The 26,307-nt window shown below is 40.9% G+C and overlaps 1 protein-coding gene across 16 annotated transcripts in view; it reads left to right on the top strand.

Annotated features, from left to right (window-relative positions):
• ZFAND6 (zinc finger AN1-type containing 6) overlaps positions 1 to 25,364 on the top strand; it is a 64,179-nt gene extending 38,815 nt beyond the window's left edge. For 9 of the 16 annotated variants that reach the window (XM_072801944.1, XM_072801979.1, XM_072801953.1 and 6 more), the window contains 5 exons: positions 10,093 to 10,263; positions 11,417 to 11,525; positions 12,378 to 12,478; positions 22,195 to 22,308; positions 24,450 to 25,364. In XM_072801944.1, the coding sequence (XP_072658045.1) occupies positions 10,110 to 10,263; positions 11,417 to 11,525; positions 12,378 to 12,478; positions 22,195 to 22,308; positions 24,450 to 24,598 (627 nt within the window). In that variant the 5' untranslated portion in view covers positions 10,093 to 10,109 and the 3' untranslated portion in view covers positions 24,599 to 25,364. Of the gene's footprint in view, positions 1 to 3,331; positions 3,464 to 8,429; positions 8,512 to 10,092; positions 10,264 to 11,416; positions 11,526 to 12,377; positions 12,479 to 22,194; positions 22,309 to 24,449 lie in introns of all 16 variants that reach the window. The other 7 variants (XM_072802012.1, XM_072802002.1, XM_072802023.1 and 4 more) reach the window with 3 other exon arrangements.
• Positions 25,365 to 26,307: the final 943 nt, after the last annotated feature.

The raw sequence follows: 26,307 nt of genomic DNA, 5'->3' as shown, positions 1-26,307 counted from the left end.
TGGTTCTCAGGTCTGCTGTGACAGTTTACCTCAAACCGGAGGCAAAGGTTTCTTCTCCCACAGTTCTGAAGTCCCATGGTTCAAGATCAGGTGTTGGCAGTGCCATGCTCCCTGCGGAGAAGCTTCTGGAGAGAATGCTTTCCTTGTTTCCAGATTCTGGCTGCAGGCGTCCCCTGGCTCCTGGCCACATCACTCCAGGCTCTACCTCTGTCTCTGCACCCCCTTCTCTATGTGTCTCAGAACTCCTTCCGCCTCTTGCAGTTCAGGCCCACCAAGGAAATCCAGGGCAAGCTCCCCCTCTTAGAAGGTAATGTTCACAGGTTCCAGGGGATAGGACATAGACAAGTCTGGGGCCACTACTCAGCCCTGTGCAGCACACTGTGCCACATACTGGTAAAATGGGGAGTAACTGGAATGCTCTTTTGTTACCAGGAGATATTCTTTCGTTACCAGTAGAATTGTATGACTGCTTTGGGAAACTGGTAGCACCTGCCAAGGATGAACATACATGCAGTAGAGCATGCCTGTGAAACCTGGAAGATGAATAGGCTACAGTGAAGAAGCCTTTATCATTAATTTATATGGAAGATTCTTTGAGTGTTCCCAGACCCAAAAATATGTCAGGACACATTGCTAACACGCATACACCATAAACCAAGATGAAGCCCAGATGCTCACAGATGCAGTTACAAGCTGTGGTAGCTGGATGCTGAGGTGCTGAGCGTGGCTGGGGGGAGCGCACTGTCTGTAAACTTGTAGTGAACGCTGTTTCTGCTTGGTGCCTCTTCTCATAAAAGCTAAAATAATCTTCGAATTTCTCAAAATAGGTACTAAATGTAGATCTTTCTTAAATTGGAGCAACAGGACACAAACCTTGGAAAGGCAGGGGATATGTGTGTGTCCTGTGACCAGCATTTCCACTCCTATATATTTATACACACACACTCTCAGGAGAAATGTGTGTGTTAATCAAAAGACACGGTCATGTTCAAAACCACAGTATTTGTCATACTCCTAAACTGAAATGTCCCCAGCCCCTGTCAACATTAGAATGAATCACGGTTTATTTGTACAAATACTCTAGATAGCAGTAAGAATGAATGCACTACAGTTAGACACGTTAGCAACATTGAATCTCAGAAACAGTGTAAGAGCAGCCAGACACTGTGTATACACTGTATATTTCCATTTATAAAAATGGAAGAGCAGAAGCTACTCTAGGGGTTTTTGAACCCCACAGTGACTTCAGAGAAAGGGTATACCTGGGAGAGGTGTGAGGAAGCTTTTGGAGCTTACTGGTGATGTTCAGTTCTTATGGGGGCGCCAGTTTCAGTGTTCAGTTCGCAAGCATTTAAGCTTTACGCTTACGTTTTTTTCTTTACGTTTTTTTTAATTTTCTTTAAATTCAATTAACATATACTGTATCATGAGTTTCAGACGTAGAGTTCAATGATTCATCAGTTGTGTACAACAGCCAGTGCTCATTCCATCACATGCCCTCCTTCCTGTCATCCCCCAGCCCTCGCCCCTCCAGTATGTTTTTCTGGGTGAAAAGAACGATAAGTAGTGGGAATTGTATTGATTTCTCTTTCTTTTCTTTTTCTTTTTCTTTCTTTTCTTTCTTTCTTTCTTTCTTTTTTCTTTCCTTTTCTTTCCTTCTTTCTTTTCTTTTTTTCCTTTCTTTTCTTTTCTTTTCTTTCTCCCTCCCCCTCTCCCCCTCTCCCCCTCTCCCCCCTCTCCCTCCTCTTCCTTCTCTCCCCCTTTCCCTCTCCTCTCCCTTGGACTAATGGAATACTACCTTCATTTTTATATCATTGATTATTCCCTTAAGTTGGAAGAGTTTTGTAGGGCAACATTTTGTACTTCCCTAGGGACTTGAATTAATTGCAAGTGAAAGCAGCCCAAATGGAACTAAAGCAGAAGCAGGATTTGTCTCCCATAACTGGGAAATCAGAGAGTTAGAGATGCCCTCAGCAAGGTGGATGCTGGAGTTCAGACCCTGTTGGATCTTGGCGCTCTCCTCCCTCTCTACCTCTCTTCCCATTTTGGCTTTGCTTACCCTATTTTTAATTGTCATGTGGAGACTGTCAGTTGTGGCAAAGAGGGCCTCAGCTACACCCAGGTGTCTGTCGTTGGCCTCTTCCCCAGCAGCACCAGTAAAATCCAGGGAGGACTGACTGGCTCAGCTTGAGACACTGCCCACCTGTGAGATGGTCCGGGCCCAGGGAGCGGTGGCTAGGCCTACTGCATACAAATGGAATGCTTTTGCCACAGGAAAGAGGTTCTGTTACCTGAAGGAAAGAACATGCTAGGCAGACCAGAACTATCTATTTCAGGAGTACAGGTATCTTCCAGGTGCAGCTACTGGGTGATTTTGTAATTATTGAGATACTTTAGCCTTGTTAAGGAGAAGATGGCATGCAATGCAGAGGTGGGTTTGTACCAAGAATATTTCTGCCACTTTTCACATTGTCACTGCACTTCTGTATAAACCTGAGGATACAGGTGTGGATGAGAGATTGCCTTTTCTTGTTCTTTCCCTTCCTGGGTGGTAAACATATACTAAATTAAGAGATGAGACTTTAGCAAGAGCAAATGATACTTAACGTTTATGTTCCGTTTGGATTAGAGAATCCCACAGTTGAGTGCCTCTGCTGGAGTCCCATGTCTGCCTGGCCTCCCTGCCTCATCTGTGGCGATGCTTACACTAAAGTCACCTGCTTGGGGCACCTGGGTGCCCAATTGGTAAAGCACCTGCCTTTGGCTCAGGTCATGATCTCAGGGTCCTGGGATCAACCCCTGCATCAGGAACCTCAAATAAATGAATACAATCTTAAATAAAGTCACCTGCTCATTTAATAGAAAATGGAGAGTTTACAAACTTTGGGCTTGTCACCTATTTTTGTTCAGCTAAGAATGGCTTTTATGTTTTTAAGTGGTTAGGGAAAAAATTAGAAGAGTAACATTTTGTGGTGTGAAAATGCTGTTGAAATTCAAATTTTGTGGCCATAAACATAGTATTTTTGAAATACAGCCATGCTCGTTGGTTTAGAACTGTCCTTAGCTGCTTTTGCAGGACACAGCAGAGTTGAACGGTTGTAAAAGCAACAGTATGGCTTATGAAGCCTAAAATATTTACTGTCTGGTCACGTACAGAAAAGTTTGACAACCCTTGATTTAAACATTGTTGGGCAGAATGTAAACAATGAATGCCTTATAAGCTACTTTGTTGGAAACAAAGAGTTAATTATTTGCTGGGAAAGAATGAATATAGAGTTCCTCCAGTGATGCTACCCTCACATGAGCCAGACGGCACCTTTGTGTTTTTCAGCCCAAGCAACAGCAGGAAAGACAGCCTGACCTAGGGCGTGGGGAACTGCTGTACACAGACACGACTACAGAGCATCCTCCGTGCAGTAGGAACCCCAATCCAGAGTCCCTATACTTTTATACTTTTATCAGAGTGAGTAGCTTTCATCCCAGGTAGTTTATATCAAGTCATACTTTCTGATCTATTTGCTTTATGAACTTTCCCAGTTTTTTTGGTCATCTCTGCAAAGGTTCTTGACCCCCAGAACATAGGTATACGGCCCATGTGATAGCTGGTAGATCCACATGCTCATAATGCTATGGGGAATTACTGTATGCCTCAGGAAATAGTCATCCCAGCTATGCCAGGATTCTCTTCTGGGATCTCCATTTGATGTAATTGCAAAGATAATTAGTTCCCAGTGATATCCAGTGATTAAAAAAGCAGGAGGGTAGGGGGAAACTGGAAGAATGCACCTTTACAAATTATATTTCCAACCTGTTTTTTTCCGGAGGAGGGAGAAAAACAATGAAAAGAAATATCTGTGTGTTTTACAGCTGGCTGGGGACTGATGGTCGTTCTTGCTGAAGGACAGCTTCATTATATAAATTATGACAACTAGGTGTGAAAGCATTTGATTCATGTTTTCTCCCCTTTTCCTTGGAAAAACAACCATTTTTGCCTGACGTGAATACTTCTAACAATAATGAAATGTCTTTATTCAAGAAAATATTCTGTGGAATTCATTCTAGACATGAAGGGGGTTTGAAGAAGACACTTAGGAGTTTAGTTGGGAAATTGTCTGCTGAAAGCACCTGAGTGATGGCCAGCCGAAGTGCCACAGAGGGATGAGTGCTGCTTTGGGGAGAAAGAGCAGAGGAGGATTGTGGTGGGCAAAAGTGGACCCAAAAGAAAAATGTTTGAACTGATTCCTGAGATCAAGATTGTTGTAGGCAGAGTACAGAAGCAGACCTTATCCACCAAGAGAGGAGCAGTGTGATAGAGCTGGAGCTTGTGTCCAGCAGATGGGGGCTGACTGTGCTTCCAGGAGACGCAGAGGAAGAGCCAGGCACTGTCTGTGCTTCCTGTCTTCCTGTCAACATTATCTGTAGTCTGGTGAGACATGCTGGATGCGACCTCCTGGGGAGTTGACACTTGGAGAAGTTTGGTAACATGTCCAGGCTATGACAGGTGACAAACACGGTGGAGCAGAGCATCAAACCGATGCCAGCCTGACCCCACACCCATCCTCTTCTCATGCAGCCTCCTTTCTAGGGAAACTGGGTTGGTTGGAGTAAATGATCTACGACATACGTGCTAGGTCTAGTGCTCCTTCCTGGAGCAGCTCTACAGTAACTAAAACAGAAGTAATGTGATGGGAACTGGGTGTTTTAGGAGAATGTCAATAAATGGGTTGGGAGGAGGGGGAGTAAAACAGAAAAATCTGTTAACTCAGCGGTGAAGTGATGAGCATCAGAATTTGGAACGGAAAAGAAAGGAGCATGGAACATTTCAAAATGATCGGAATCTGGTGACTCAAACTCTAAGGCACAAAACAGGAAAGGAAGTTCAATTGACATGTATTTGCAGTTAATAATGAGGTCTGTGTTACATCCACTCATTGCTGTTCTTTTATCAGAATTTTAATAATTGAAAAAAAATAAAAAAATTTAAAAAAAAGAATTTTAATAATTGGTAATGAATTTTCTTTGCAGTCTTAAAATATTTGATCTTGAGTTTTTTAATGCCAACAAGAATTTCTTAGGTAAAAAGATTTGAAAAACAAATTTTCTTCAGAGCTTGGTTAACCTTATTAAAGCTCATAATATCTTAAGGTCGAATAAATGAGTGAAAATTTAAATTATCTTTCAATGAAAAGCATAAGAATTCGTGGATTGCTCACAAAATCACAGGTTTAGCAGGAGCAGGTTGGACTTTGAAAGTCATTCTCTTGTGTTTTAGGAGATAAAGGAAAAGACACTGACCAAAGACAGCTGCTTCCTAGATATGTGGCCTTGGGCAAGTTCTTAAATCTCTTTGAATATCAGTTCCTAATTTTTAAAACAGCACAGGGTTCTAGAGCTAAATAAAACAGAAGACATGGTTCTTGGCCCACAGTCAGTTCTAGTACCTGCTCAGTACCATTTCAGGGAAGAGAGCAGACTTGGCTGTGGTTTTGATTACAAATAGTAAGAGTCAGAAACCACATTTTCTGAATTTTCTGCAATGCATAGACATTTGTTTTTAAATTATACCATGCTAGTGAACTTTTCTGTTTATGTCTGATAATCCCGTTCTTTACCTCCTTGACTTTGCTGCTTTATAATCCCTCAAAATGGTAGCTAAGGGATTGTTCTGCATTCTCATTCCCTTACGCTCTTCCCTCCTGAGTGCCAGTCTGATGGCCTGCAGAGTCCTTCCCTGCCTCCCTCCCTCCTGAGTGCCAGTCTGGTGGCCCGCAGAGTCCTTCCCTGCCAAGAAGGTGGAACAGAGGAAGGCAAGATTTCCAGTTTCTCCACAACTGTGCCATCTTTGCCACTGCACATTGGGATAAACTAAACTACCCTTTTATGGTGGTGGTTCTCTTTGTGAGTCTTCATGGAAAGGTATATTTTGTGGCCTAAAGATGAATAAATGTCTTTTTTTCTTTTTAAATAGCCTACAAAATCCTTTGTGCTTTTTACCTGCCAAGATGATAGTTTTTTTTTTAATAAGAAAGCTCACCAAAAAAAAAATAAATAAGAAAGCTCAACTTATGAAAATCATTGTTAAATTGCTGCTGTGCAGGGCAGTTTGGCTTGGGGAAATCACTAGTGCTACATGTTTTTAAAATTTATTCAGAAGCAGGTAATATGAATGAAAGCTTGGTGGTCGTATTCTAATCTGTGACTATTAAGTTTTCAAAGAAATAGAATATTTCTCTTCTCTGGGTGCTTATGATTGCCGGCCAGATGCTGAAAGGTTTATCTGTGCCACTGGAGAAAGTCTTTTTAAAGATTTTATTTATTTATTCATGATAGAGAGAGGCAGAGAGACACAGGCAGAGGGAGATGCAGGCTCCATGCCCGGAGCCCGATGCGGGACTCGATCCGGAAACCCCAGGATTGCACCCTGGGCCAAAGGCAGGCGCTAAATCATTGAGCCACCCAGGGATCCCCTGGAGAGAAAGTCTTTTAATTCTCACCTTATAAATACCATTATAATGTCATTAATAGGCAACACAGGATAATTGTGGTTTAGAACAATGTTTTTCAATCTTTTTTTTTCCTCTCTGACAAAAAGCCTTTTTAAAGTTTTTTCCAACTTAGCTTCCCACCTCCATAAAATTTTAATCCACAGATATACTATATCTCTATTTATGTATTCCATATATACATACAGAGTAAGGTTTCTTATGTGCTTCCTTCCCCCAAAGAGTTGGGTTTTGTGCCCTTAAGTTGATACTGTCTACACTGGGTATGCATAGTTTACAGCAGTGGATTCTCAAAGGTTTTCATTTCAAGACTTTCATATTCTCTTAAAATTACTGAGTACCCTGAAGAACTTTGGTTTATGTGTGTCATATTTAACGATACTTCTCTTCTTACAAAATAAGGCTGAAAAAAATTACAAAATAATAATATTAAAAAATATTTTGTCAAGGATGCCTGGGCGGTTTGGTGGTTAAGCGTCTGCCTTCAGCCCAGGACGTGATCCTGGAGTCCTGGGATCCAGTCCCACATCGGGCTCCCTGCATGGAGCCTGCTTGTCTCTCTGCCTGTATCTCTGCCTCTCTCTCTCTCTCTCTCTGTCTCTCTCTCTCATGGATAAATAAGTAAAATCTTTAAAGAAAAAAAATTTTTTTTTTTTTTGTCAGAAGTAACCATCCCTTCCCTCATCCCCACCATCACCACCGAAAAAGTTTAGTGAGAAAAGTGCCATTGTTAGGCATTTGTGCAAATAGTAAGATTCTCATAGTTGGCTCTGCATTTTATCTGTTACAGTGTTATAAATAAAAACTGATATCATACAGATACGTCATTGAAAAAGAAAGGATGTTTTTAATAACCTTTTCAGATAACAGAGGTTGCCTTTCTTTGATATTATACCAAAATTAGGCAATTTGTAGTTTCTTTAAAGGGTTAATTGCAGTCTAGCATCTCAAACTATATGTAAAAATTTTCTGTCCCCTTACTTTAAAATTCCTTGGTCTTCCAATTTGAATGGATCTTTTGTTCATGAATCATTTTGTGCCATCATACATGATCACTGGAAAATACTGCTTCTCTGACTTACCCGGATCCTCCAGATGTTAATACCATACCAACTACTCACATGTCATTAATATCACTACTGATCTTATCAGAAACTCTAAAAATGAGAGATACTTGTCAAGCTTTTTTTTTTTCTTTTTTTTTTAAATGTGGTCCTTGGCAATGAATACTGTTATTTTTCTTGAAGTGACAGGCTCACTTTGTTCATTTATGAGAAAATGTCAGCTGTATACTCAGGTTTAAATAAACAGAACCAGTTCTTGAAATAAAAAACGTCTTCCATGAAAAAGGTGCCTTGGGCAGCTTGAGCATTTGGGCCAGTATCTCTCCTTCCCTCTGTCTTCACACTTCTGTATGCAGCAGGAACAGTCTGTACACTTTCCAGTTTGTCACCCAAAATATTTACAAGACGTATGTTCAGGCTCAAGATTTAATAAAGTTAGTCTGTTGCTGTGAAAATGTGGCGAGGGGGGATATAGCTAGTATTGGGGCACTTTCCTGATTTGGCTCCTTAATAGGGTTCCTGTCATCGATCCATCATTGCTTGTGCACCACGAGTGCACATGGCAGCACAGTGGAAAAGGACAGACAGCTGGTAATGGAAACAGTTCTGACCTCCCTAGGGGTTCACGGAAGCACACTTTGAGAACCACTGATTGAGAGCAAGACCTTTGAGCCAGTCTGCCTGGATTGACTCCAACAAGTTGTAAGCTACATGCAGTTACCCTGATAACCCAACAGCACTCAGACATTTTACCCCCAGAACAGAGGCCACAAATCCCCACAGAGTGTTTATTCGTTTTTCTATCCCATCTTTGTTTTTGGTGTTTTGTTTGTTTTTTTCATTTACATGTATATTTATATAGAACTACCAAAGTAGTCCATATAGGGAGCAGAGTAGCCAAGATTGAATTCTGAAGCAATTTGCCATGATGGAGTAAGAAAGAGGTTTGTCCAAATCCCAAATTATTCCCAGGCTAAAGGTTTAAATATTCTCATTGGTTTTAGGGCGGTTCTTTGTAAAGGCAAATGCAAAATTTGCTGCTTTGTTTTGTAATCCTGTCAAATGTATTACAGCCCTTGGTTCTGAAATTTGTGTTAAGTATACCCCTCACCCAACAGTCTTTTCAAATAATTCAGGTAAAGAAAAAATCTGTCCAAGATAAACATTGAATGCTTTCCTTCATTGTTGATTTGATTCAGGGCAACTTTAGTGGCAAAACCTTTGTCTTCCTCTGGTGATTCTTACCCCTCAGGATCTTTTATAGACTTGTCTTTATTTTTTTTTATTATTATTATTTTTTTTTAGACTTGTCTTTAAATACACATACACCCATTTTGGAGTAACCTTCATTGCATTTGGGAGGATTTGGGGTTTGTTTGTTGTTGTTGTTTTAAATAGTCTGATATTACCTTCTGTCATGTTATTTATGCCAAAGGATCACTCGCTCTATGGGAGAAACAGCACATGGGGTTCTTCCATCTGTTGTGATTGATGACCAGACAGGTCCTGTGTCACAGCAGTTCTTTCATCTTAAGCACTTCAGTAAATATTTCATTCCCAATCAGGCACATTGTACCTTCATTTAAAAGGATTTCAAAAGTTCAGAAAAAGGATAATTCAGCATTACTAGCTTTGCTGTCCTCAGACACATTCTTTCCTGTCCTTCGCGATGGTTGTAGATTCTCTTTTTGTCCTAATTGACAACACATCATATATACATTTCATGTTGTGTCTTTTGTTACCAGCACTCTCTTCTACCAAAAAAGTCTTCTAAAATGTTTTAATAATCTATAACTTGAAACAAATCCATTCTCCTCATGTTGGGCATTTATTTTAAATTTACCAACATTATAAATAGTGCTGTGGAGCACATCTGTTAGGTATTTTGGTCTTTTTTTCTGATTGTACTCTAGTTATTCCGTTGGAGACCTGTGGGAGAGTGACTGGTTCTGAGGGCAGTTTTGTAAGGCTCTTAAGGTGAATTGCTAAATTTTTTGCCAGAAGGATTGAGCCAGTTTCTCATTTCCCTTGCATTCTGCCCATTTCTTCCTATCTTCACCAGTATTGGTATACTGTAAAATGCTTTTTAAACAGAAAAATATTATACAAGTAAAACATGAACTTTGAGCATAAGTGTCAGTACTTAGAAATTAATAGTATAACATATAATAAAACGTATAATGTATTATTATTAGAAGTCCAAACTGAACTAGCCTCAAGGAATTTTCCTTAGGGCTCTGGTGGTAGGGAGTCTTCAGAACAGACCTCCCTAGAGTTGTTTACATTTTCTAAGCCAGTACAAACCTTGTGTAGAGAAGGTGGGAAATACAAGCTCAGTTTGTATCTTTTGGTCTTTAGTTTTTCTCTCTATCTTAGCCCTAGGTTTTAAGACAGGTGTATATAGAATGAGTGATTTTAGATAGAGCAGAAGTGTATGTGGGTTTTTAAAAATTATATAAAGCAAATTTGGATAATGCATGACTGCTGTGTGTCTGAGTTCTTTACTAATTCTGTGTAAATTTCAGGTGTGCAACAGAGGAACATGGCTCAAGAAACTAATCACAGCCAAGTGCCTATGCTTTGTTCCACTGGCTGCGGATTTTATGGAAACCCTCGTACAAATGGCATGTGTTCAGTATGCTATAAAGAACATCTTCAAAGACAGAATAGTAGTAATGGTAGAATAAGCCCACCTGGTAAGTAATTCTGTCAAAACCCAGCAGTATTCATCATTGAGATAGATTCAGATAGCATAATGCACTGGGATACGTTTTTATGCTCTCACATTGTGCACATATTACTGCATTCATATCAGAAAGTTCCTCCTTCCACATCATCATTATCAATGGTGTCCTTACCCATTGAAAATAACCAGTCCAAATGCATTCCACAGCCTTATTTGCTGTGCTATAGAACTGTTATCTTATGAAAGTACAGGCATACTCTGAGTATATGTAGGTGTCTGGGTAAAGTCAGGTGTAAGGGAGGGTGGGTTATGAAGACCTTGGTTATTTTATTGATGACTTCAAAGTCAAGATAGCTGTAGAAGAGTAGGTTACAGGTGGCCACAGCTGACTTCAGAGAAAGCCATATGCCGTAAGCGGGGAGAGGTGTAGCAGTGTGACTGGGAGTAAGGGGTGTTCATCGCCTGCTCACCTTAATTCTGGGTGCATACTGTGTGTCTGAGGATTCTGGGGTTGCGGAGGTGAGTTTCTTAGGTCAGTCAGTGGTTGTATCGGAACAATCAGAAGGATTCTGAGTGTGAGCTTTGCAGAGGTGTAGCGGGCAGTGAAGGCTGTTACCTAGTTTGTGTAAGATTCTGCATGGGGTCTTTCTCATCATTGCTTCGTGTTCAAGCCAAAAGCTAGAGCCATTTAATCAAAATTTCTCCAAATTTTCTCAAAGCTAAGATCAAATGAATATAAATTGTTTTTTAAAATTAAATCATCTACATATTTTGCCTTATGAAGAACAAGGAATATAGCTAAAATTGCTAGCACAGATTTCAATTCCGAACTTAGGTTTGCCTTAACTACTCCATCTTTTAAATACCTCATTTGTGTACTAGGACTTGCAAGATGTGTGTGAGTAACACACAGTCCTGAGAAAGAGGAGTTCAGTTCATTAATATATACAGTTTGTATATGATTTCTTTCTTGGTTTAAATGACCTTTTTTCCATTGGGAAATTACTGAAAATTCTTACTAAAAGTAATGAACCAGCATATGATAGATGTTAGTAAAACAGGATTGGCCCACTCTGTTGCACAGATAGGTATTCTCTGTTTAGATCAGGTGTTGGGATTCCCAGAGCACAATGTCCCTAATGCAAAATGTGCTTCTGTTGCAGCAGCTTCTGTCAGTACTCTGTCTGAATCTTTACCCGTCCAGTGCACAGACGGCAGTGTCGCGGATGCTCAGTTACCACTAGACTCCACGTCTGCATCTGTGCAGCCAAGGTAAGATGTGGGCTCTGAGTGCTGCTTGTGAAGCTAGTGAAGAATAAAGCACATGTTCTCTATTTGATCAGGGCTGTGAGAAAAACTGGATCCAGTCCCTTTAGGGTTAACCTGCCCAAAGCTATGTCTATCTCATTACTGACCAACTGACCTGTTAGAAGAGGCTTCTTGTTGTGTTTGCATTGGGAAGCAGTTGGGAAGGTGTCTTTAAGTTCCCATTTCTTTTGAGACGGCCTTTCCTTTATTTCTCCCGGTAACATGTCCCAGCCCTGAAGTCCTTCTGAATTCAGACTGGCTTCTCCTAACCATGTCCTGTTCCTGCAGGGGCCCTGCCTATGACTCTCCGCTCCCTCCCTGGCATGGCGCCCCCAATTCAGGCCATGCCAGAGCTTTCCATTCTCACTGTGAAGTCCCGCCAGATAGAAGCCTGAAAACGCAGAAGTACTTGATTCGCCTGCAGTCTGCCATTAGGAGACAAGGATGACATTTCTAGTCGATAGTTTCTTTCCCCAGTTTGTGATGGGAGATGCCTAGTTCTGCTGCACCAGCACATACTTTACAGTATTATACCCGGGCTCCTGACTCTGTACCAGGCGTGACTGCACTGGTGTTCATGTGCTGAATTCATGCACAGAGACCACTCACTATTATTTTTAAAAGCCATGAATTTCTGGTCCAAACTGGTCTCTGAGTTCATGGCCTGTGGTTCATGCAGAGGTTAGAAAACAGTATCTCTGTGTTCTCTCTTGTAATGATGTACTTAGATATGTTGAACTTGTACTTATTACATCACTTTAATTATTGCTCCTACATGAGATCATTTTTCAAATCTACATATTTTTGCTTTTCTAGCCCTGTATCAAATCAGTCACTTTTATCAGAATCTGTAGCATCTTCCCAAGTGGACAGTACATCTGTGGACAAAGCAGTACCTGAAACAGAAGACCTGCAAGGTTTGCATATGAGCTAGCATACTTTTGTCGTTCATTTAACAGTTGAGGATTACAGGCCAGGCAGTAACCTAGGTGCATATTTTTTTTTAATTGACTGCCTAAAATATATTTTTACATTTATTATTATGAGCAGAATATTTTATATCTCAAGTATTTAATTGAAGTGTTGGGAGCCATTTCCCACTGATCTATAATTATGTCATCAACGTAAATGTAGAAAATTGTAAATGTATTTAGTTTGAGAACTATAAGTGAATGAGTAGTGGTATTACAATATACTGTTCTCTTTTACTGTTATTTTTACCAATTTAACCTAAGTATTATTTCCCCTGCAAGCAACTATAGCTGTGGCCTAAGAGGAATCTCTTGGGTTCTTTTGTTTTGTTTTGTTTTTGTTTTGTTTTTTAAAGATTTTATTTATTCATGAGCGACACAAAGAGAAAGGCAGAGACATAGGCAGAGCGAGAAGCAGGTTCCTTGTGGGGAGCCCAGTGTGGGACTCAGTCCTCGGATCGCAGGAACATGCCCTGAGCCGAAGGCAGATGCTCAACCATTGAGCCACCCAGGAGCCCAAATCTCTTGTTTTTTGACTCAGATTGTCAGAGAGACTGTTTGACTTGACTGGTGGTCGCCCGTCTCTCAGTATCTGTGGCCACGAGCATAGCCATCACGTTCAGTTTCCCATTTTCACAGCACGGTGCCTCTAGTTCTTGCCCACACTCTTTATATCCCCATTACGTGGATTAGAATGATGTAGAAGGGTTTTAAAATGTGTATGAAGGTTTTCTGGATAGGCAAAGATGATAGACATTGTGGAGGCTGGTAGATAGTGCAGGTATGTGTGGAGACAATGGCTCACTGAAGGAGGACACTTGGGAAAGGTAAGCCCATGGCTGAGCCTGCGGCATGATTTAGAGAAGATGCCAGACCAGTGAGAACTTCCATCAAACATAGTGTTCATGTGGTAGTGACAGAGAAGTTTGCTGAAGTTTAAATGTGGCTGAGCTGGCTGGTTCCTTTGCTCTGAGTTTATGCCCAGCAAATGATTAGCATAATTTGCCTATTCATAGATGTTGTTATAGCAAGAAAATAGAGCGTCTGGCCAACATCAGTATTGTCTTCCATGCAGCATAAATATTATTTTAAGCTAATAAGTAAATATTATAATTGAATAAATTTTACTTTTTAGTTAAATAGAAAAATATAAGGAAAGGCAGAAATAGAAAAATCCCTAAGATTTTGTTATCCATGGGACGTGAGGAATAGGAGAAGGGTGGTAAGGCTTTTTGGTTTTGTGATGGTGGCAGTGGCCAGCAGCTTTAGATGGGGTGCTGAAAGAGGTGGTGTGGCCAAACAGGATGTGCATAAAGTTGGGCATGATCGCATTTCGGAACTAGCTCCATTGGAGGTTGTAGGTAAGTAATTGGTATTCAAATATGTGAGGAGTATTAATGTCTGAGATTTGGGAGTCCTTGGCACATGTTGAGAAATGAGGGCTGGGACACCTGGGTGGCTCAGCAGTTGGGCGTCTGCCTTCAGTCCAGGGCGTGATCCTGGGGTCCCAGGATCGTGTCCTGCATTGGGCTCCCCACATGGAGCCTGCTTCTCTCTCTGCCTGTGTCTCTGTCTCTCTCTCTCTGTCTCTCATGAATTAATAAACTCGAAAGAAAGAAAGAAGAAAGAAAGAAAGAAAGAAAGGAAAGAAAGGGAAAGGAAAGGAAAGAAAGGGAAAGGAAAGGAAAGAAAGGGAAAGGAAGAAAAGGAAAGGAAAGAAAGAGAAGAGAAGAAAAAGAAAATGAGGGCTGAGATTAGGAGGAGCAAGTTGGAAAATGAGTCAGCAAAGGAAGGAGGAGTCATCTGGGTCCTGGTTAATTCCAGCCCACAGGTGCCCACGTCGGAGTGTTTCTAGAAGCAAGGGTTGCTTAGCAGTTTAGGAAGAGAGCTAAGTAAGGAACAGTGAAAACAGGCTGCTAATAATCATGAAGATGTTACGTCTCACAATGGAACAAATTTCAGAATGTTGGTAATGAACAGAACAGATGCGGCTTAAGGATCTGGTAGCAGTTGTTTCGCAAGTCTGACAAAGAATGAAGAGAGGTTGGTGAAAGATCATTGTGTAAAGTGCCTTTATACCACTCATGGTTAATGGATGACAACAGCCCTGAGAACAGGAATGGAGAAGGTGGTCTTGAAGCCATAGCAGGAGAAATCGAGGGTTTTGAAAATTACACTCCTTTTTCCACATACAATTTCAATGACTTTTGTGATTAAACCAGTATTAACTTGTAAGTACCTGTCTTTACAACTTAGCATTCCTTATTTTAACATTGCAGAATCTTTGAAACATCAAGTATAAGTTTCATCTGAGTTTGAGAGGATTCATTTTTCAGTATGTAAAGTCCTCTAATAGCCTAGTTTTTAAAAAGGTCTTGCTTATTCTGTTGAATTAAAAGTGTCTTCTTTCATTATAAACATGTTTCTCCTGCTATCCAAAAGTAGAGTATTTCTGTGAAACCTTTTGTAAACCAAAATGGTGTAAAGAAGCAATTACCATTTCATAAAAGCGAAAATTCTCTTTGGATATCTTTCAGTCAGCAAAAAAGGTACTAACGTAGGTTTTTCATAAAAGTGAAGTGGCATATAGCAAACTCTCAGTAGCGGGGGAATTGAATGTGTGTGTATGTGTGCCTTTAAGTATACACATACACTCATAACGTAAACGTACTTGTGATTTCTCTGTTGGATAGAAATAAATGCAGAGAATATTTTTTTCCCATCTATTTAGTGGATGGACAAAAATTGATAAAGAAGAAGTCTTGTACTCAAGTCCTGTGGTCATTTGAGCTAGAACCAGAACCCAGGCATCTGACCTGAGGCCAGTCTGTCTACTGGACAGTTGTAGCACTCCCTAGACTGGGATGTGGGTATGTGCATTCCTGTTGACATGTGAGGCCCCACCATTCATTCAGCATGGTGTCGTCTGGTTTGGTGACTGACCAATTATCTACTTTCTTCCATATTACTCCATTTGCATCCTTCAGGGAAATTTATTTAGATGGGAAGATCATCCCAGATGGAAGAGGGTACATGAGTAGCAGCTGTGCATCTAATCTAAGCCAGCATCTTCTAACATTCTTTATTAGAGTTTTCAGATTAGTTTTCTTGAAACAGCTTTCTTCTCTGTAGGTATCCTGCTTATAATGAGGATATGTTGCTACCAGTTGGGTGGGACTGCTTTCATTTTGTCCTCGTGGCTCTGAAGAATTTTTCTCCTCTTTGAATGAGAATTTAATGTATCATAGCATGTTTCTCATTTAATTTTTTTATTTTAACCATTGGCAGTACCTAACTTATATTGTCTCACTTAGGAATGTCAGATTTTCAGTTGACAGAAGCTAGCTTTAAAAACATTTTTTCAAGTGTTTTGGTACATTTCACATTATCATGCTGGATTGTCGTGCTGCGCATTATGCTTCGCTTCATTTAACTGCTCAGTCCCTCGGTTCCTGGACCTCAATAAAAAGAAGTGGAATTTGGATCAAAGGTTCTGTTTGCATACATTGACACCTCCACTTCTCTGAGCCGTATTTTTATCACTTTTAAAGGAGAATAAGTAATAGCCACATGCACCTTACAGGGTGCTCGAAGTCATTGAAATAACAGAAGTGAAGTGGGCTTTGTTACACATAAGAGAAGATTGTGAAGCTTCCCAACAGTGGCACGAGGTGATGAAGCACAGGGCTGAGCCCTTCATCAGTGACACATTCTAGGAGGACTTGAGTTCATGTCAGCACAGTGGATAGGAATGCCATCCAGAGTAACTTCGTGCACTAGACTTTCAGGCTCCAGCTTTCAGGGATCCTGACTTCATGCAAACTTGAGTGGACAACTCAGTGGCTCAGAACAATCTGAGAGGAATAGTCCCATTAGACTAATTTGAGAAAGCTGCCTGGATTAAAAAATCAAAGATTTCTTCTGATTTTAAAAGCTGGGTGAGAATAGCCAAACAATCTTGAAAAAGTAAAACAGTTGGAGGAAGACTAACCATTCCCAGTCTCAGAACTGCCCACCAGCTGCAGTAGTTGAGACTTACAGGCACAGGCATGAGGACACTCCTGTTGATGGTGGGGCTAGCACAACATCCAGAAATATGCTCTGATGGTTGTGGGCAGTTGATGTTCAGCAAGTGTGCCAAGATCTTCCAGTAGGGGAGGAGTAGGCTTTAGCAGATGATGCTGGACAGTTGACAGAGTGAAGTTGGATCTCTGCCTCACCTTATACAGAAGTTTACTCCAGAATACCAGAACGTAGGAGCCAAGACTGTAAAACGTTTAAAAGAAAACAGACATAAGTCTTAATGACCTTGGCTCAGGCATGCTTCCTTACGTGGGGTATCTGAAGCACAAGCCACCAGATTAAAACACACATTAAACCTATTACTTCAAGGGCCACCATCAAGACGGTGAAAAGGGGGCAACCCTGGTGGCTCAGCGTAAAGTTTAGTGCCTCCTTCAGCCCAGGGCTTGATCCTGGAGACCCAGGATCGAGTCCCACGTCAAGCTCCCTGCATGGAGCCTGCTTGTCCCTCTGCCTGTGTCTCTGCCTCTCTCTCTATGTCTCAAATGAATAAATAAATAAAATCTTAATAAAGAGAAAAAAAAAGATGATGAAAAGGCAGGCCACAGAATAGGAAAATAACATTTGCCAGTGAGACATATCTGATTAAGATACAAAGAATGTTATAATTCAACAGTAGAAAGACCACAGTTTTTTAAAGGGCAAAGGATCTAAATAGACGTTGATCCAAAAAAGATATGCAGATGGCCGAGTGTTAAGGAATGGAGAAATTAGAACCCTAATACATGCTTGTTGGGGGTGGAAAATGGAGCAGCCATCTTGGGAAACATTTGGGCAGTTACACATTTAATTCAGAAAGTTAGAGAGTTAACCCATATGAGCCAGAAATTCCATTCCTAAATTCCAGGGGACTGAAAACGTGTGTCCACACAGAAACTTGTGTGAGAATGCTCATAGCAGCATTGTTCATAGTTACCAAAATGTGGAAACAGCCCAGATGGCCATCAGCAGGTGACTGGATAAACGAGATGTTGCCTGTCCATACTGGGATGTGTGTTCAGCTGTGAAAGGATTCCAAGTTCTGATACCTGCCACAGCAGGAGTGAACTCTGAAAACATGCAGAGTACATGCAGGTAGCAAGGCCACATGTCGTATGGTTCATTTATACAAAAGGTAAGTCTGGTGGAGAAGGCTCCCAGCCGGAGCAGAAACTGTGAGACAGGCATACAGGAGGACACATGCCATTGTGGGTGGTGGGAGCTGAGGGAGCTTGCTGGAGGGGCCAGTTCAGCAAGTCTGTGTCAGAACTAAAGCCAAAGAGGTGGTTGAAAGCAAGTCATGGAAGATCCCTGAGGTATTGGTTCTAGTAAGTGGTTAGGGGAAGAGAGCCTCATGAAGGAAGGCTGGTTGGTTTTTTGTTGTTTTTTTTTTTAAAGATGGCCTGAAATTGTACTTTAATAAGATTAATGTGACACTTCTTCACCCCAAGATAGCTGCTGATAGAAATTGCTTTCCTGCACAGAGCTGCTCTGTCCAGAAAGGTGACCACACATCTTGGGTAGCTGCTGAGCACTTGAAATGTGTCTCCTCTGAAATTAGATACTTTTTACTACATATTTGTTTGCTAGTTACACCAAGTGTAACATACACACAAGTTTCAAAGACCAGTATCAAAAAGATGAGAAATGTTAAATACCGATTACATTTTAAATGATAATATATGTTAACTTTGCCTTTCCTATACTTTTTAACACAGTGACTGGAAAATATAAAATTAAATCTATAGCTTGGTATATTTTTTTTGGAGCCTGCTATACTATAAGACTTATTTTTCCCTGGAATATTTAAAATGTTCTCATTTTGTGAAGAATTTTTGAGCTAGGACCACAGATCATTTTGTCCAATCCCTCATTTTACATAAAGTAAAGGACAGGGGAGGAAAATGAATGTTCTCCCAGTGGGTTATTGGGAAGGTGTGTGTTCATTCAATGTTTGTTGAGCGGCTGCGCTATCAGCACTGGGTGGAAGTGGTGAGCAGAAGCCTCCCAGGAAGATGTGTGTGTGTGTTACTTCACGTGGGGATTGTGTCTGCTGTCAGACGACTCCAGTTGCCTATTAGTATCATCACACATATTAATATGCTCCCAGAGGTAATGCTAAATCGTTTATATACTTTTATATTTGTGTGCTTTTTTTTTTTTTTTTTTTTTTTAACAGGACCCAGAGCTGAGGGCCTTGTTCCTCCTGAATGGGACCCTCCACGTGGGTAGTTGAACTAATTTTACCTTCCCTGTGCTTGTGAAGTGTCAAGTTACTGGCCAGTACACTTTGTCTAGTTGGGATTCCCATTAAAAATTAAGTTTACTAAAAAAAAAAAAATTTTAAGTTTACTTCCCAGGCCTCATGCCTAGGAGTCCCAAACAGCCCCTGAGGACCAGCAGGTCACACGTAGGCAGCTGACCTTGTGCACAGTTGCCATGTCACTCTGAGAAACTGCCTAGTTCTAAGGACACTTGTTCTTTTTGGCATCACGTGCAGTATGTGTACGGCTCTTTTAAAATATGGAATTGTTTCCTTTTCCATAAATAAGAGTCTGATAAGGCAGGCTTTGATTTTCAGTTTCACATACAAGAAAATGGGTCATTTTGGGGAATCCTAAGCCCTCACACAACACTAGATCATTTTCCCTATGAACTAATCCGGTGAATGTTTAAATTCAGGATGCCAGGGCAGCCCGGGTGGCTTAGTGGTTTAGCGCAGCCTTCAGCCCAGGGCCTGATCCTGGAGACCTGGGATCGAGTCCCACATCGGGATCCCTGCATGGAGCCTGCTTCTCCCTCTGCCTGTGTCTCTGCCTCTCTCTCTCTCTCTCTCATGAATAAGTAAATAAAATCTTAAAAAAAAAAAAAATTCAGGCTGCCAGTCCCCTAACTAGTTTGAAACAAGTGAAGGTCATCTTAGTCTCATGGGATCATGGTGGATGGTGAGATCAGCCTCAGAAGATGGTCCTCGTGCGTAAGCTCTCAGACTGCCTGTGGATCCTTAACTCTAAAGATAGTGTGTTTGCCATCGACAGGTTGTTGGAGCTGATACCATGAAATGTCTTCACAGAGATGTGTGTACGGAGTAGCATTTGTGTCTGTGGCAGGGAAACATGTTTTCATTCTCCTCCGTTTCCAGATTCCAAAGTTTGTGCCTCAGCAATTTACCCAGTTTTGTTTTAAAAAAGTTTTCTTGGAATAATGCTGTTATTGCTGTTGAAGCATTGTTCATATAAGTTTATGTGAACATCACAGTTTCTTGGGAGACCAGGTTAGATATTATGGCTTATAGATTTCAAAGGTAATAAACAGATTCTTTTCTGATACCAAGTTAAACTATTTTTGAGCTCTTTACAAATAGTGGAACGTTATTTGATATGTTCTGGGGGCTGTGGGTAAAACAAGTAAGACATTCAGACCCTATCCTCATGAGTTCACATTCTGAGGATATTTATTTATTAATACTGAAAGGCTTTATGTGTTCCATAGCCTGTTTTAAAACATTCATAAAATGTTTATATTTACAGCTGTCTCCCACCTGGTTTCAGAATGTCTAGGTGGAATAATCAGTTATAGAATTGTTCATTCGTGCATATTTACTTGTTAGTTGGTAGTGTTTTGTCTTTGTCATATTTTGTTAAAACGGGAGGTAATGTAGTTAGCATAAGCAGTCTAGAATCCATTACATCAGATGCTTGAGCATCTACTCTAGAATTCACTGTGCTGGAGATTCAGATAGGAAATAAGATCTCATCTGTCCTTGGTGGGCTTACAGTGTAATTGGGGAAACTGGGGCACGTGACTCCAGTAAGTGAGTAATTGAGGAATGCAGTTGAGCAGGTTTTTGTGGCGTGCCTGCCAATGTGGTCTGGGGTGTGAGGACAGGCACTGGTGGCAGGAGTGGAATGGACAAGCTCCTGCCCTGGAGGAGCTCACTGCTAAGCCAGGTTAAGACAAAGAGGCCATTATAATAGCATGGGCTATACTATTGGGGTACATAGGAAGAGCTTCCTATTCTAAGCTGTTGCATAGGGGATAGAGTGAAAGTTGATGGTATAAGCTTAAACAAGACAAGAGAGACCAGTTCAATTAAGCCAGGTAAAGAGTGAGACAAGAGGGGCATGGGAAAGCATTCCGCACAGAAAGGTTATTGACAGAATCCTTTGTATGTTTGGAGAAACTGGCATTTCCTAAGGCTGGAGCAGGGAGTGTGGCTAGGCATGGGAGAAGAGTCTTTTTTATATATATATATATTTTTTCCAGGTGATTTTATTGTGTAAAGTGAGTGTGACAGGCCTCTGAGCTTTCTCCTGGAGGTGAGTCACACCGTCAGACTTGCACTCGGAGCAGGTGGCTGGAGGTAGCGTGTGTAGACTGCAGAAGCAGCTGTGCCCACAACACGAGCTGTGCCCAGGACTTGACAGAGCCTAGCAAGGGAGCCAAGGCCAATCTGTGAACCCTGCATTTCTCCAGAGCAAGGGGGGCTTGAGCTTCACCTGCACAACGGAAGAGGTAGACCCAGGGTAGATGAGGAAGAGAAAGGAGTCCCTTTGCATAGGTTATAAATGGTGTGAGCAGAGGACTGGCTCCACGGTTGTTGAGTAGCAGGCTGCTTAGGAAGGACTAGAGGGTGAGAGGGACACCTGGGTAGTTCAGCGGTTGAGCATCTACCTTTGGCTCAGGGCGTGATCCCAGTGTCCTGGGATGGAATCCTGCATTGGGCTCCCCACAGGGAGCCTGCTTCTCCCTCTGCCTGTATCTCTCTCTCTCTGTCTCTCATGAATAAAATAAACTCTTTAAAAAAAAAAAAAAAGACTAGAAGGGTGAGTACTTGGCCGTGGAAAGTCACTGTTCGAGAGCAAGATGTACTGTGCCCTGGGTTATGCGCAGACTCTGGCAGCAGTGTGCAGGAGGGCCAGGGGGGTCACATTGGCTAGGGTCGACATACCGTGATTTGACTGAATCTTGCTGCAGCCAACCTTGGCCTTGCTACTTGTGTGCATCCATTTGTTATCCTAATTTTAATGTTCTGATAAATTTATCTTCTAACATTTTAGAGGTTTTATGTGAAACATTCTGGAAATTTGAAACATGGCATTCCGTCTAATCTTGGTATCAGCTTTTTTTGTCCTTGTTCTCTGAGATATATACGTAGTTCTGACCCCAACGATATTTCGACGTTGACACGTGGCTGTTTTACTTACGCACTCCCTTAGAATACCCAGCTAGTATTTGTGTGTGTGTGTGCGCTTGGGCATGCGCAGGCACACGCACACGCACACCTTTTATTGATCAAATACATAATTATTAGAAAAAGGGAATACAGAGTGAGACCTCAAGTCACTGCTTTAACATGTCAGTATACTAGATTTCCTGTGTGTGTATGCACAGATACATAACATGTACATACATATAATGAAAGGGTGTGTATTATGTAATCCACTTTGTAACTTTATGTAAGCTTCTTTCCGTGCTGACAGATTCCTCAGCTCTCCTCACAATAACAGATCAGTGAGGTTGGGGTAGGGGGACAACCACCACCCAGCATTAAAATCTTACTGAATAATTAAATTTTACCACCTTCCTGTTTTTGTCAGCTTCAGTATCAGATACGGCACAGCAGCCATCTGAAGAGCAAAGCAAGTCTCTTGAAAAACCAAAACAAAAAAAGAATCGCTGTTTCATGTGCAGGAAGAAAGTGGGACTTACTGGTAAGGACCTAAATCTAATGGTTTAAACTTAAGATTATATATTAAAATATGTATGGCTTACTGTTCTGGCTTCAATGGAGATCATTTTTGTTACCGTGAGAGTTAATACTGGATATGCTTCAGCGTCTGAATTCTCTTAAATAAAATAGCTTTAATTATATACCTGAAAGTGAAATGAATAGATTTTCTTTTAAAAATTCATTCCAGCTGGGTTTGAGAGCATTAGACCCCAGGTTGACCCCAGGTTGGGTCAGTGTGCCAGGTGCTTTGAAAGATGTGGCTCCTGCCTTAGCATAGCCAGAAATTGCAGATGAGGGAGTGTTTAAATACCTGAGAGGTACTTTCTCTGTGTAGTAATGGTAGTGGTGTGAGGGCTCAGTGAGTTAGCACTTGTGAGGTGTTAGCCCGGGGTCACCACACGACTGCAATGGAGCTGTTGACAACATTGTTACTAAGAGAGGAAGAGAAAAATATTTGAAACATTACTTGGGTGTTTAGCAAACAAAATAGATGAAGTGCCATCAATAGATTACTTTGGGAGTTCAGGGATAGGTATCCTAATTAATTCATACAAAAGGGGAATAGAGGCCCATCATGGAAAGTATCATGGAGACAGTGTGTTTCAGCTGGATCTTGAAAGATGAGGAGGACTTAGAAATGATGGGAATAGGAGCATTTCACGCAGAAAGAATAGCTTGGACAAAAGATCAGAGAAAGGAAAGAATAGGGCCTGTTGAGGTTCCCAGATGGAGAGGCTGGCTGGCGACAGCACGCAACATGTGAAGAGGGGGTGTCGACTGCTGTGGCCAGACAGGCGCCTAGTGGCGGCTGCTGCTTTGGGCTGTGCTGAACGGTGAGAGCAGGCCCAGCTGGAAAGAATGGTCATTTATTATTTATTGTGTGCCAGGCGTTGTGCTGAATCCTCCACATAAAAATTTGACCGAGGAGCTGAAGAGAGTAGATTAAGATTTTTGGTATCTCTTAGGAAGGTTTCTCTGGGCAAGGAATAGGTTTTAGCTAAGGTGGAAAGGGGAGGGGAGTACAGTCTGATATCAAAGATGTTTAAGATTGGCACATACTTTGGCAAATGTGTTTATTTAAAGAATACATGAGTAATGAGCCAATAAGATATTTTAAAATATACTTATTTAGTGTCAAATGTAGTCTTTTACATCTCAGAAACTCTCAAACTGCATGATTGGAAGGCTGAGACTTAGTAACTTTTGTCTTGTCCAACCTGTCTGGTGTTGCTCTAGCTTCATTTTCCATTTGTTATCATGAAGCTACGGAATGTTTCTAAAGCTAAAACAAAATGTGGTAAAGGAAGCTTACATCAGATGTCCGTATTTGAAATATTGATTCCTATGCTCCATTTCCAACAGTTCCATCATACCATAAAATCTTAATTTTAGGAAGTAGTCCTATTTTATATAGACTATCCACACTCTCTTTTGGCTTCAACTCCTTGGGTATTTCCCTAAAATAAATATCATTTATTGCATGTTTACTAAATATTAAGCGCTTAACACATTATTCCCTTAATCCCTAAAATAATTATTCCAAAATTATAGATGCAGAAACTGAGGCTCAGAGAAGCTAAGTAATTTGCCTACGTTAGTATAAGTAGATTTCTGCTTAGGCGCCAGACTCCAGCTCCTGCTTTTACTCAACCAGCAAGAGCAGCTCAGTCACCGCTGGCAGTCTTCCAGGGGAAGCCAGCGTGGATACTGCAGTGTTTCTTAACAGTTCTGCCAGAAGTTTCGTTATGCCTTTCTTAGTTAAATTTTAAGGTTGCTTATTATGACAATGTGCTTATTTTCATATTTGAGGAATGTCTTCCGTCCAGTGTAGCAGTCCTGATTTTGATAGGAAGTGATCCTGGCCACATCACAGGTGAAGAGACCTGAGCTCAGGGAAGTGGCTAGGATCTGTTGTGGTACAGACCTCTATTTGTAAGATAGGAACACGAAATGAAGCTATCAGCTAGTGAATTCTGAAAATGTTATTAGGTCCTGAAACTGTCTGGAATGATTCTTTAGATGGCTGTCCTAAATACATATTTTTAACATTAATGATACTAAGGAACTTAATAGTTCGACCTTCAGTCTGACTCACATGTGTGTGTATTGATCCATTTGCAGGGTTTGAATGCCGGTGTGGAAATGTTTACTGTGGTGTACACCGTTACTCCGATGTACACAATTGCTCTTACAATTACAAAGCTGATGCTGCTGAGAAAATCAGAAAAGAAAATCCAGTAGTTGTTGGTGAAAAGATCCAGAAGATTTGAACTCCTGCTGGAATACAAAATCCTTTGACCATCTGCAAACTAAAAATTGACTTGAGGTTTTTTTTCCTAGTCATTGGGAATGTAGAGCACTGTATCTTGCATAGACCTTTTAATCATGCATGTCATCAGAAGAATAGATTTTTGTTTTTGTTTTGAAAATGACTCTGAACATTTATTTCCATTGCAGTTTCTGTGGCTGAAAAGACTTAAGTAAACTTTACAAGTATTATCCTTTTAAGATCATTTTAATTTTAGTTGAGTGCAGAGGGCTTTTATAACAAACGTGAAGAAATTTTGGAGGGCCGTGATTTTTCCAGTATTAAACATGCATGCGTTGATCTTGCAGTTTATTTTCTCATTGTGTGTGTACATAGCTTTTCTCTGCAGCACGACCTCTGTCGATGGCGCCCCTTGGGGCACAGCTACTTACCAGTCACTGAATGTACCTTCATCCTTACGGCTGCTTTGGGGTTTTCATTAACAAAGGTTCTACATATGTTAGCATATAGTTTCTTTGCACCCACTATTTATGTCTGAATCATTTGTCACAGGAGAGTGTGTGCTGATGAGATTCTAAGTTTGTGTGTTTTTAAATTTTTTTGAGCGAGGGAAGGAAAAGCTGTATGCATTTCATTGCCGACTGCAGGTTTCTTTCAGATTACGTTCATCGGTCTGTGTGTATACAATATGAAGAATGATCTGAAGTAATTGTGCTGTATTTATGTTTATCCACCAGTCTTTGATTAAATAAAAAGGAAAACCATAATTGTTCCCTTGTATTACTTTTTCTGTTATTCTTTCTGGTAGTTCATTTTGACTTTTGGTCCTTTAGTTTTCTACTGTATTAGTTTTGTTCAAGTCCTGCTGCTGTTGCATGAACATCTATTTGTGACCAATCTTCTGAGGATAAATTGTAATCTTAGATTCCTTTGAGTTGGAGGTGTCAGCATTTCTTTAACACCACGAACTACTTTCTGTCACGTAGATACCGACTTTTCTAGCTCTTTTCTACATCCCGTCATGCTGAGTTAGCATCTGGTTAGGAGCTCCTTTTTCTGGTAGAATTCGAGAAAACCGAAAGGGCATAATTCAGACATGGCAGCTGGAGGATTGTAGATGAGAAAGACCATTTGTCCTGTGGTTTTCAAACTTATCTGGCAGCCAATCCTTTTTTTTTTAAACATGAAACATAAAACGGGTGAAAAGCAGTATCTTAAAATACAAATTCCTAGGCTTAAATTTGTTTATCACTACTTTATTTGTAAGTTCTATCTTTCTATGTAAGAATGGCTTAGCATGAAAATCTATAAATGTAATTTATTTAAATGTAATCTGTTAATTTATTACACAAACAGATTAAAAAGAGAAAACTGTTCTCAGTAGCCCAACAGATTCAGGCTGTAAGTATTTAATAGAATTTAACACCCGTTCATGATGAGAGCTCCTGATAAATTAGAACGAGGGAGGAATTTCTTTTAGCTGATAGTTTCTATGTAAACCCAGACAAACGAAAAGCAGGCATCTTTCAAAGAGAGGAAACTCCCTTTTTTAAAAAGTCGGAAACGGGATCCCTGGGGTGGCTCAGCAGTTTAGCGCCTGCCTTTGGCCCAGGGCACGATCCTGGAGTCCCGGGATCGAGTCCCACGTCAGGCTCCCAGCATGGAGCCTGCTTCTCCCTCCTCCTGTGTCTCTGCCCCTCTCTCTCTCTC

The sequence above is a fragment of the Canis lupus genome, chromosome 2, assembly GCF_048164855.1.
Source record: "Canis lupus baileyi chromosome 2, mCanLup2.hap1, whole genome shotgun sequence".
NCBI lineage: Eukaryota > Metazoa > Chordata > Mammalia > Carnivora > Canidae > Canis > Canis lupus.
Note: the sequence above shows the minus strand (reverse complement) of the source record. Positions and strands in the feature narration are given on the sequence as shown.